Below are 13,056 nucleotides of genomic sequence, written 5' to 3'. Positions count from 1 at the left end.
TCAGCAAAGGTACCTACCATGAGCACAGCCCTTTTGTCAATGGAAGAATTCTGAGCCCAACTTATTTATAGCACAGTGCAAAGCAAACAAACAAAAATCAATGGGACTTACTTTCACTAAATGAAGATTTGTTGGTTTTCTTACTTGACTTGGCAATAAGCTTTTGGAACTAGAGCTTTAAGTTATTTTACTGAAAAAAAGTTGAAAGACTTTTGTTAACTGTGTATGTGTTTTCTCCTTTTCTTCTACAGAATATGGCTATAGCACTCTTGCGGTTTTGCTTATTACGGTTGGTTCGATGTTTGGGACAGCTCTTATTCTGTTTAATTCTTGTCAAGAATGCTATACCCTCATATTACAACTATTTGTAGGGTTAGCTGTAGGAACTCTCTCTGGAGATGCTCTTCTGCATCTTATTCCACAGGTAATGTTTGTGTTTGCATGTTCAAAAGTGTCAGTTCTGTTTCTACACATTCCGTATGCCAGTTCCTTCAACAGTCACACAAATTCCACATACAGAACTATTTTGAACATCAAAGTAACTCTTGGTCTACCATTACTGGAATGCACTGCAATGAACCTGGGCTTGTGTGTTCCTCTTTCCTCCTCTAGCATAGCTGCTTTTGTTTCAGTTTTTTGTTAACTGCGGCTTGACCTTTTATCCAAACCATGGCTAGTCTTACCTACAGTGTGTCTAAAATAAAGCCACTTCAAACTAGCTTATTCCAACAAACCATCACAAAGATAAATCACTGTTTAGAGTCCAGATGGAGTGCTAAACTGTAGCTGAGAAAAAGTGCAGTGAAAACTTGCAATCTCCTTATGACCACAATAGAATTGAAGACAGGAAGGGGAGAACACATAAGCCCCTGGCTACTTGTGATATCTAAACCACTGCGCAGTGTGCAAATCTCTTAAGCTAGTAGCATCTTTTGTATCCACAGAGATATCAATAAAACAAGGCAAGGAACCAAAGAGTCTTTTTTTGGCCACAGCCATTCTAGGAAATTCTGCTTCTAACTTACTCGAGACTCACTGCAATAAGTCTGCTCCAGATTATGGATTAAATCAGAGTCAGGCAAAACAGTGCTCATGGGCTCCAGTGCGCCCAGACATCTTTCCTGGCTCCAACTCAGATTCTCTGTGCCTCCCATGTCTATGTTAAAACTATTTTATATTTCCTTACTGGTGGCTGGATTGCTTCAAAACAAGGTGGGAGCCTCTATCTGTTGCCAGCTTCATTTCCCATTAAAGCCTCTGGGCAGCTTTTTTACTGTTATGCCCAGGTCAGTTTCTCAAATTTCCATGGGTGTCATGCCCTTCCGTCAAATCGCCCACCTTTAGCTTTAATGCAAAGGTGATCTTCCATTGGTAGAAAGTCTCTTCCACTCATGTCAAGACTGCTTATGACCCAGCAGAAAATGCCTCATGAGAAAAACTATCCCAAAGAGAGGTTCTTTCATCTGTGCAATCTTCTTTCTCCCAAGTAAAGTTTCTATTTCATAGAATCATTAGAATAGTAGAGTCAGAAGGGGCCATGAAGGCCACCGAGTCCAACTACCTGCTGTTTCAGGACACCAAGTTCCACCATCCCACTCAGATGGCTGTCCAGTTGCTTTCTGAATGTCTCTAGTGCGGGAGAGTCCGCCACCTCTCCAGGCAGCTGGTTCCACTGTTGTATTGTTCTGACAGTGAGGAAGCTTTTCCTGATGTCCACCCTGAATCTGGGTTGTCCATATTTGATATGGTCCATCAAAGGTTATACCCTACTACCAATACCTTCCTAGTTCTTGTTTCTCATTCTGTACTCAACACCACCACAGACCTAAACCAAGAGGTTCTGCTGCCTGAAGAAAAGAGCAAGATGGTGTGTTTATTCCATGCACAGGTACAGACAGAATTGATAGCTGAATCTCAGCTGGGCAGTGGAACAGCACTCTCCACTGCATGCGAGGGTCACAGGCAAGCTCGGAGGATGCAGAGAGGACTGACTGACACACACAAGTTGCCTCCAGACACTTCCCACTGCTTCCCACCCGCCAGTTACCTCAGTCTGCCGAATGGAGGTCCAGCCTGCAATGCCCCAATTCACTGAGGCCCCCCACTGGGAGAAATCTCCCTGCACCACTTGTGTGTTCATGAAACCACACTAATACAATTTCTCTTTCATTCATTCTGCTGTGTAATTAGAAGATTGTTACCTGGCAACCTGACACTGAGCTTTAAAATGGCAAATCTATCTGCATGTATTGTTGGTGTACAATGATGAGGCCAGTATAACATTACTGCAAGTTAAGGGAAAGGGCTGGCATGTCCATCTCTAGGAGCCACACGCAGCATTGATTAAGGATGTTTCAGGATAGTAATTCCTGTAAGTGCTTTTTCAGTGTTGCCTTTAGTTTTTAATCTAGAATCATTGGAGGAACACTATTCATGCAATTAATGAATGCCTGTAAAACAGAAAATCATTCTACAATATAATGATGCACCTTTATCCCTTAGAGGCAAATATCTTATGATTTAATGGATTTTTACGATAAACCAAGACATGGTTTGTTGTTTGATTATCAGAAATGTGCCAAAAACATGACACACAAAGGAAAACAATCTTCCCTGTCTCCTAAGTACTATATCAAGGGAAAAAAGGCTACTCTGCAGTGAAATCCTTTGCATGCCTTTTCAGAAGTAATCCCTTTGCATTCAGTGGTCTTGCTCCCAGGACTGTGTCTTTAGAATTGCATCCCTAATTATGAAAACAAATTCCATACAATCAACCATTTTAATGTACTAATAATGTATATGCAAACAAACAATGGGCAATATAATCCAATGTGGCTTCCCATAATCCTCAAAGGATTAAGGGCATCATACTGATCATGGGAGCAGAGTGGAGGCTGAGGTTGTCTCTGTGCTTCTTGCATGCTGCAGAGGCCCTCGTAGGTTATTTAGATCTTTTGCTGTTCCCTTGATAACAGGACCCATCCTGTCTTCAGCGGCTGCTCAATGTACCACCCGACATTCGGTTGTTTCTGTGTATGACTGGGCTCCTGAACACTTGCTGATTTCTTTGAGTCGGAATTTTCATTGCATTTGTTATTACAGGGACCTGAGTGAAACATTGCAACAAATCCCAAGATAATTATCGGCTTGCTTCATCTCTAGGTTCTTGGTTTGCATACACATGATCTTCAAGAGTCTGAGGATCTATATGAAGGTAAAGCACATATATGGAAGATGTTGGCTTTGATTGGAGGAATCCATGCTTTCTTCCTGATTGAAAAAGGGTTTGTCCTTTTGGTGTCACCACATGAACACGTAAGTGTCATTCAGTTTTGTTCTTCCTCCTTAATTTCTGCAAACACTAGAGGAGATTAAATGTTGTAAAATATAATTTGAGTTAAGGTTGAGTCACCCACTGAATAGATATATTCATGCTATCTTTAATTAACTTCATGATTCTTTCCATGATCAGTAAAATTATATAGTCGTTAAACTGTAAGACAAGGGCAAGGGATGCGTGACACCATCCTCTCTGCCGTGTTGTTGGCGTTGAGCTCCTGGTAGTCCTAGCCTGCACGGCCTTGAAGTGGTATGATGGGATTTCAAGTCTGGCAGTATTCACATGAGTAACCTTTGCCCATCTCTGCTGTAAGACCTGTTGCATACAAAAATGCAGACATACAAATATGGCCAAGGAGAACAGTTGCTTTAGGAAAGAGCCGTTTCTGCAGTGGCTTCTCATCCATTTGGCTTATGCGAGACCCTTCTAATAAGACTTTAAAGAAAGCCGTGAAGATCTATTTGTTTCTGTAATTTTTAGTAGGGTGCATTTTAATTGAACTTACCATTATTTAGCTGAAATTATTGCACTGGAGTATTTCTGAAGCTAGATGGTTTTGTTTTGCATTATTATCACAGAGTTGTTGCAATGATAATGGTGAGAAGGAGAACCTTTGGAGCAGCTTTGGGTTCCTTGTAATGCAATAATAGTATTTTTCAAGGAACGTACTTAATTTTCCAGGAACCTACTTGCTATTATTCTAGCCCTAATCTTCATGGATCAAATTACATCAATGACAATCTCTACATGATTGCTTTGTGTTCCCTTAAAAATGAGCATAAATAATTTTGAAATATAAATAGATTAAAAACAGAATAAGAAGGAAATAACCAAGCATTCACAATGATCTATTATTTTCTTAATTCTGTTAGCACAACGCCGAGGATTCTATTTCTCCTGAAATTTCTGCAGACAAGAAGGGAGTCAGCAAGAAACGTAAGTACTAAAAGAGAAACAGAGAAAAAAGTAATACAGGCAAAATTATTACCAGGACCTCTTCTAAAGCTTGAGATGGACTTGCCAGTAATATGTGTGGGTTGCTGTTCATTCCCTGCTGCCTTTGTCCCACATAATTATATCATAAAATCCTAGAATGGTAGAGTTGGAAGGGGCCAATAAAGCCGTTGGACCTAATCCCATATTCAATGCCGGACTAATTAAACCCATCCTTAAATATTTGTTGCCATCCAAGCAGTCTTATAATAATGAACTTTATTGGAGTGCCTTTGCTATAGCGTATATTCTCCAAATATAGCAAATAAGATTTGAGGAAACATTTAGCTGAAGCAAAACCCCCACAGTTACTACCAAAACGCGTGAAGAATTTTTCATGTTTGATTACATGTTTTGCCAAGCATGCCTTATGTTGGGGGTCATGGGTGGCATTTATCAGAACAGCTGGTCAGTCAGAACAGCTACTTTCAAAAAGGGGTAGCCAAGGGAAAGCAGAGCCCTGTGGAATTCCACCCCCGTTAGCCCCAGTGTGATGGTTGGTGTGGATGCTTTGGAGTGCAGCTCCGGCAGCAGAAGCCAGCTATTTTTCACTGGTCCAGGGGTGAAGTAACTCCTTTAGACCTCAGAGTAAAATGCAGACACTTTTAAACTCAGGAGCAAAATTAAATACATATTTCAGAGGTTCAGCATGATAGTCTTACAACAGAAGTGTATGCATTTTGATGTGGAATAAGTTCCATTGTCTCTAATGGAGCTTACTTCCTGGTAAGTTTAGGCTTGGGATTTTAAACAACTTTCATGAGGAATGCTTATATTCCCTGTGTCTGTGCAATGAATCATATTGATCTATAGTACACTAATGTATACTTTCATTTTGTTTCATGCTTAGAACTGCCATTCCCTTTGCTTGCTTGCCTGCCTGCTTGCCTGAGTGTCTGATTATTATTTGCCAGTGGTCTGGCAGAGATGGGTTTGCCTGTGCCACCCTTCCCCTCCGTAGCCTTTTGAAAATGTGATTGGTTGGGGGACCTTTTGAATAGGATGAACTGTAGTGTGTGGGAAGCAGGGTCCCTACGAATCAAGCAATGGCACCTTGCATGAGCAAAGTCTTTCCAACAGTGGGAAGCAGATCCTGAATCCAGCTGCTAGCGGTCATTTTCAGGTGTTGGACATGTGGCATTCCACATGTGAGAGCAGAGCACGTGTAGGATGCTCAGCCACGTAGGCACGTGCATCTAGGACTGAGCATGGTATACATTGTGATCTGCTCTGAAAGTCTAAGAACCAATAGAACAGGGTTCTGCGAATGCTTGCAATAAGCAGATAAACAACCATGGATTTACTGAGCCCACTGGGAAGAACATAGTTGTTGGACTGCATCTCATAAATATGTCTTGCCCTTTTAATCACCTTTTATCTAGAGAATTTCAGAACATGACCTCTAGTTGCTTTGGTAGTGCCCTTGCCTTCTAAATACCCGTTGATACAATTATTTAATATAATGGGCTTAGTTTCCATTGCAGGGCATAATGCTACCTTTTTCTTCAGTGCTAATTTCTGTGCTATTATCTTAATCCATCTCTGGATGTTACTTTGCTCTTCAGTCATCACACTCTAATAATAGTAATAATAGAAAACATATCTCATGGTACAGTCATTCGCTCAAATCTAATTGTGCTGGTATTGAGGATGATTATGTCAAAATATCTTCTGTTTGTTTCTTATCATCTGCATTGGCATTGAGAAGATAGGTGTGTGGTTTGGTTTGGTTTGGTTTGGTTTGGTTTGGTTTGGTTTGGTTTGGTCTGGTCTGGTCTGGTCTGGTCTGGTCTGGTCTCGTTTCATTTTGTTTCATTTCATTTTTCCATGGGCAGTGTTGACATTTTACTGCCCTAACTCTAACCCTAGTCCTTAGAGAAAGGGATTGGTTCAGCTTCTCCTCTCAAGAGCCATTGTACAAGCAGCTCAGAATCATGCAATTGGTTTGTTTAAGGTGTAGTGTAATTCCGTATCCTTTTCCAAATGTGGCTGTTTGACAGACCTCCATTCCCACTGGCCTGGAAAGAAGTTGGATCCAGTCTTTGATGGACAGCATGTGTCCACTTTGGGTTTTCTTTCCCTTTCTTGTTCAATGTAATGTTAATATGCAGGGCCGGTTCATTTTTTGTGGCCTCCTGGACAAGTATGGAAGACCACTCTGTACCCTTCCCCTTTCTTATTCCAAGCAGATCAGAACAAGATGGTTATAAATACAGTTTTCATTATGTTAAAGTGAGCCAGCCATACTGCCTTTGCAATACAAAAGGGAGTTCCTTAGAGGTCTTTAGAAGGCATCAGTCAGGACATCAATCAAGTTAGGAAGCCAAATAATGAGGGAGATTTTGGCTTATGCCAAGAAACTTAATTCCTCTCTTTCCAAGCAAATGGGGTTAGCTCCACCCTCAGGGAGGTTCCTACTTCTTGTGGGCTAAACAGCAGGAATGCCAGAAGCCACTCAATTGGCCAGCATTCTTGGAACGTACCTCCCTTCTGACCCTGCCTGCTTTCCCTACTTTCTTGTAGCTATAAGTCCAGCTTGGCACGGAGCATGCTGAGCATTTGCATGGGTGCTCACCAGGAGGCAAGCCAATGCAAATGCTGTGCAAGCAGCATCCCTCTTTGGTGTTTTCTTTGTGTTGCAGTTGTCAGTTGCATGGCTGCAGTTCTACAAGTGTTCCCAGACTTCCTCTGGGTTCAGCTCACTTCCTAAGGAAGGGCCAAGCACAAGAAGAAGTCTGATGCAGATAATAGGGCCAGATTCTGTGGACGGTTATTGCAACCCTACTTTTCTCCCTTTTCCAATTTCTGTGTTCCTTATTTAGCTGCTGCAATCCTCACAGTAGCTGAAAGGAAATAACACTTCCAAGAAACAATGTACTGTTCCCTGCTATATTGTAAAGTATTTTGGCATGTGGTTGATCTTGAATGGGCCACTGAGACCCACTGACTTTACAATGTACCTGTTCCTGATAGATATGAAAACTACCGGAGTTTGTTTGTTGGTATAGATCAATTCAGCTGCCTGCTTTTTTGGATTTTCCTTGGGGGAATGGCGTTGGGATTGTTAAGAAGATCACCTGCACTTTACCACCTAGTGAGGCTATGTGTCCTCTTTTACATAGGACAATCCTCTGTTTGAAGAACTGCCCTCTTCAAGTCTAGTCTAAAGATAAAGAGCCCCTGAGCATCAGGGGCCCTAAAGCTGCTGATCAGCTGTTTGCACATAGCCAAGAGATTGAGCAATACACAGCTGCTCCCAATATTGTCCCTTATGATGACATGTATTATATGCCTATTGAAATGAGAGCAATTATCTCCAAACGTGTGCCAATATATACAAATCCTCACATGCAAATGTAATGGAGATCAATGCTCTCCTTTTTGGTGAGGCATTTCCTCTTTTTGGCAACAGGTAAATGGCCACCCAGTCCAACAGCAGCATTTGTTGCCTCTGAATCTGATTGAACGCACTTCCCTTGCACTGGCTTCAGTAATCCAGTTTCATCTTTACCAGCTAAAGAAACAATGCCTCAGCCATTTCCATCTGCAGCAAGTGGTATTTACTGGTATTTTCCACTAGAAGAAGCTGTTTATAGTAAGCGTGTATGGAATAGAGCAGCTTCTCATTAATAGTGCAGCATTGGCCAGTGATGGGAGTTATTTCTGGCTTCCTCAGCTGGAATGCCTTAGCCAAGGCACTAGTAGCACTGAAAATAATTTATCTGCGTTCCATCTCGTCTGCTTTTGCTATAGTATCCAACACTTGCAATAGCCGCCTTACTGAAGTATGCAGTTTGAGGCCATTCTGTTCTTTTCCTACAGCCATTATGTATATAAACAGGGGTAGCAGCACAATGTGCACAGTGCTGAGATTCCAGCCAGGACATTTGCAAAAGGAATGTGGCAGAGCAGTCCTCTTATTTCTGGGCTACTCTTGTTGTGCCCTGTAATGTGCCTTTCATGTTTTTGAAGGAGCTGCTCAAGCTGGGGGCATCTAGGTTGAGTTCTGTAAGTTGGCAGGGAAATCTTGCCAGCCTGCCAATATTGCTGAGCTCAAAGAACTCCCAGGCAACTAAGGAGAATTTTCTAGTGGTTATATTATTATAGTATTATTCGTTAGTCTTTTAACAGCAGCAGCAGCAGCAACATCTAAAAGTTTTCAGTTATGGAAGAAATAATATTTCCCTCATCTCAAATCAGCTGTCTAGTTAAAAAAATCTTTCAATAAAACCTCAGCAATGGCTCACTCCGCATCTTGCACTGTTGCTGGAAACGTCCTGTAATTATCTAACATTTTGCAGTGATATCTCTTAGAAAGTAAAATGACTCAAATCCTCTCCTCTTTGCTGTACCTCCACTTGAGGTGTAGGGTGGCTGGCAGCACACAACAGAGCCTTTTTCGTGGTGGCACTGATGTTGTGAAGTTCTTTTAACATGGAAGCTCCTGTTTGCCTTCATCATCCATTTTTAAATACACTTTAAAAACTGAGTTCCCTGGACAGGAATATTTCAGAGCTAGAGTTTTCTGGTGGCACTCTGCTTTTGTTGTGAATGGTTTAAACTGATTCGATTTGTGTTTTTGTTTTTCACAAAACTCACTGTGGGCCCATTTTGGGCTAAGAAGAAGGACATGCATTGTGTTCAATCAATCAGAGTAAGAAATGCCTGAAGCCAATTCCATTCATGTCATAATGCTGAACATGAATGCATTTGTGGTACCTTAGTGCACATGTGGTAGCGCTAGAATGATGGAGCAGCAGCCAGGCTAATGGTTGGGATGAGTGAGGAATCCATCTGGGGGTGGGAATCCATCAGATACTCTGAGCTCGGCTCCTTGGGCTCCAGTGGGCTTTGCAGCAGCCCAGAAGCTGAATGCCTGGTAAGCTTGCCCGGCAGGTGCAGGATGCTGCCCAGGAACTGCGCCCAAACAGTGCACCTCCTGCACCCTTTGGGCAGCTCCAGCGGACATGGAGGAAGGTTGCCAGCTGTGCCACCAGGGCTCCGTGAGTGCGTGCAGACTTCCTCTCTGCCCTGTTTGCTTCGGGCGGCTGGGCTGCTCACAAATGCTTGGAGGAATGGATTCAATGGGCTCATCCCAACCCCTGTATGAAGGTAAGACCAGGTCTGGGCCACCTGCACAGGCTAGTGCTAGTTTTAACCTGTAAAGCCTTACACAGCTGGGGAAGACAATACTTGATAAAGAGTCTCCCCCCACTGCAATTTACATAGGCACTATGGCCAGCATTCAAGGCCTTCTTCCAAGCACCAAGACAGAGGGCAGCAGCAAGGGGAAGGGCCTTCTCAGTGGTAGCTCCCCAACTGTCAGATGATCTCACTGAACTTTGACATCCTTTTGGTAACTGGCTCTGTGGGCCTCCTATGCAAAGGCATTTAAAGACATCCTAAGCTATTGAATTATTTGAAGTCACTAGCCCCCTAAGTGCTCTATAGCTCTACTCTGTTTCGTATGCTATTGCAGCTATTTTTAATTTTTGTAATTTTTGTAATTTTGTAATTTGTACAAAACATTTTTTGTAATTTTTAAGTTTTTTTTGTAATTTGGTTTTTTTGTCATATTTTAGTGTAGAGCCTCTTTTGAATGAAGTGTTATACTACTGGGTAGTACAGACCTGAAATAATAAGTAAATAAAATATTTTAGACAATGTGTGTATTACAGAAGGCAAAGTTTTTTAAAAGTGTGCTCATGGATGTTAATCTTTTTTCTCTTATACTTCAAAAAACTTTAAGACAAAACAATCCTGATTATTCATTCCTTTGAATATTTTCAATTACTACTTTGTATTTAGTTTAATATGTATTTTGCTGATAAGAAGCTTTGAGCACTGTTTAGAAAGGTGTGATATAAATTGAACAAGCAAATTAACAAAAGGCTCAGCCATGGAGCCAACTGAGTGCCTTTTGGCCAGTCTCGGTCCAACCTATCTCACAGGGTTGTTGTGGTGATAAGATTGAGAGCAGCATGAGGAGAATAATGCAAGTTCTTTAAAAAAGAAAAAGCGGGGTACAAATCTAAGAAAGAAATAAAGAATTGATACAGGTTGGATTTACAGGGAGAAGATGTGCTGATACAATATGTGCACTTACTCTGGCTCCAATTCTTCTAGGGCAAACAATTGGCTTGTTAGCGATCATGGTGCTGGTGGGTGACAGTCTTCACAATTTTGCTGATGGCTTGGTCATCGGTGCAGCGTTTTCATCATCAACAGAAATGGGCACAACCACAACCATTGCTATACTATGCCATGAAATTCCCCATGAGATGGGTAAGCAACATTATGGGTTTCTATAATGGTCATAACTATGCCTGCTTCTTCTTCAAGGTCATGCACATGTACTCAGATCAACATTAGTGTATTCTCCTCCTCCTCTTCTGTACTTTTTTGCATTTTTAAAGCAATCATTAATGGTTACCGCCTTTTCACCAATTGCATTCTCAAGGGATGGTGCTTTGCAAGCAAGGGTGGCATGTGGAAGACATGCCATAAGGCTGGTTTTCAAATGAATGATGAATCAGCCTTGAGAGCTACTCATGAGAACCCATATAGGGGTTGCCGAGCCAAGGGCTGATAAAAGAGAAGCACTAAGGACTGCATGAAGTGTATAATATTTCCTTCCGTTTAGAATGTGCATTGTTTACAGTTCAAACTGCCCCCCCCCCTTCCTCTTGGGGAAGGGCAGAAGGGCTGGTTCATCATATTTAGAAATGAAGGCATAATATGACCATCTGAAGAGCACCACTGTCCCCCATTTAAGTTGGGTCTCGAATCTACCTACTGTCTGGTTAAACTGCTCATTCATTGAAGAAATGCCTTACCTGCTACCTCATTCTGGGTTCATGTCAGATTAGACATTCTCATCAAGCATTTAAAGAGAAGCCTGAAGGTGATTTCAGTGTCTACATATGGAAGTACTGTAACAGGTTGCATGCAAAACTCCATCTTAACTGTGGCAACTGGAATATGAAAATGCTACCACTGTTTTATCAACCAATTAATATTTGATGTCTTGCTTTCCTCCCTCTCACCAGGAGATTTCGCAGTGCTGTTAAGTACGGGGCTTTCTTCAAAGATTGCCATTTTAATGAACTTCTTAAGTGCCCTAACAGCTTTCATAGGACTCTACATTGGCCTTTCAATATCGACAGATCCTCGCATTCAAAACTGGATATTTACTGTTACAGCCGGAATGTTTTTGTATTTATCATTAGCGGAAATGGTAAGTGCTGCTCTCTTGTCACCTTTCTTTCAAAGAACTCTGTTAGAAGAGCAAAACTGGGTATGAATTAACGGATTACAATCAGGATACTAAATGGTGAAAATCGCTGCCATTAAAGAGAAAAGTGAGCACGCTCAGAGAGCCCGTTTTCCCTTACCCACCATCTTTCCTGTTCCACTGAGAGACGAATTATGTTGCCAAGCACAGTTAAGCAGCCATGGGAGCCTGATACAGCACTGCATCCTTAACCACTGTTCAGCTATTGTTTACTCCAAAGGTACCATCTATTTACGTTTAGTTGGTTTTAACTCTTTTAAAGCAGCATTTCAACAAAAGCTAGAAAAGAAACCTTCACAGATTTGAATATATCAATTTTAATGCATATATATCAAGTGTGTGTGTTTGTGTCTGGGGGAGGGGGAGAATACTGATTTCCATGAAGCAGAATAAACTTCAACAAAAGCAGATCAGATAGTCGCATAAGTATCCACTCACTGGTGGCATCAATAGGATCCATTCATTGGTGAATAGCAAACAGTGTCTTTGGAAGTGGGGAGGCCAGATAGGAACTGCAGAATGGTTTTTTTGTTTTTACAGGAAACTGGTGTGTGTGGGGGGTCCAATTTGGATCACAGTGCTTAAACTGGACCTCTTTGTGGGTTTAGCTTCAGAATTAAAGGGACAAAATTAAGTTGTTGTTTTTTTTTTTTTCTCTTTCAAAGCTTTGGTCCTTATTTATACTAATGAAACTGCTTAACTTAATTTCGCCGTTTCACTTACTTCTATTCACGTCTGGCATTTGGAATTACACTGAATTCTGGCAGTTTTGTACATCTTGATTAAGCATAAGCTTAATGAGCTTCCCTTTTCACGGTTTTAGATTAATGTGGAAAGTTGCAAATATTACCCGCTGTTACCAGCATTGGGGAATTTTCCCATTCCCTCCACAGATGATAAATCACAAGTCTGGAAGTTAGTTTGTAACCACCTTTCCCCCTGCTGCTCCCTGGAGGGAATACTATGTTTCCAGACCAATGTACAATAAATACAAGTGCCCTGTGTTATGATTCTTTCAATGTTTTACCTTTATTTTTAATTTATACTGTTTACTATTTATTTTGCTGCTTTTTTGCTTTTCTTCACATTGTTGCTTTTCAATACGTATTTACTGCCGCTCTTCTATACTACTCAATAACTGGAGTTCTTTGGGAAGTATTACAAAAACCTCAAGCTATATTGAATTGATAAAAGGTATGTCAAACCACCAAGCCCAACTGAATACCTAATGACAACAATGGATAGAAAACTACACAACTACAAACTCACTCCAGAAGAGGGTGAGCATCGCCTCACTGAAGAGGGGAACTAGCCACAAACAGCATCACCGCCCAGTCTGTATTTAGTTTCAGTGACCAGATTGAAAGAACTTGATAACCTGCACTTGAAGGTTTAAGTATGGGATGACTGAGAGTTGTTGATAAAAAGT

At 41.4% G+C, this 13,056-nt stretch overlaps 1 protein-coding gene across 1 annotated transcript in view; it reads left to right on the top strand.

Moving 5' to 3' along the window:
• SLC39A12 (solute carrier family 39 member 12) overlaps window positions 1-13,056 on the top strand; it is a 29,310-nt gene that overhangs the window by 15,041 nt on the left and 1,213 nt on the right. Inside the window, exons 6-9 of the mRNA XM_044425031.1 lie at window positions 252-424; window positions 3,163-3,315; window positions 10,393-10,618; window positions 11,383-11,570. Coding sequence (XP_044280966.1) covers window positions 252-424; window positions 3,163-3,315; window positions 10,393-10,618; window positions 11,383-11,570 — 740 coding nt within the window. The remainder of the gene's footprint in view (window positions 1-251; window positions 425-3,162; window positions 3,316-10,392; window positions 10,619-11,382; window positions 11,571-13,056) is intronic.

This window comes from Varanus komodoensis, unplaced genomic scaffold, assembly GCF_004798865.1.
Source record: "Varanus komodoensis strain SLA01 unplaced genomic scaffold, ASM479886v1 scaffold15, whole genome shotgun sequence".
Lineage (NCBI taxonomy): Eukaryota > Metazoa > Chordata > Lepidosauria > Squamata > Varanidae > Varanus > Varanus komodoensis.
The sequence above is the reverse complement of the archived record's forward strand: the minus strand, read 5'-3'. Positions and strand labels throughout refer to the sequence as shown.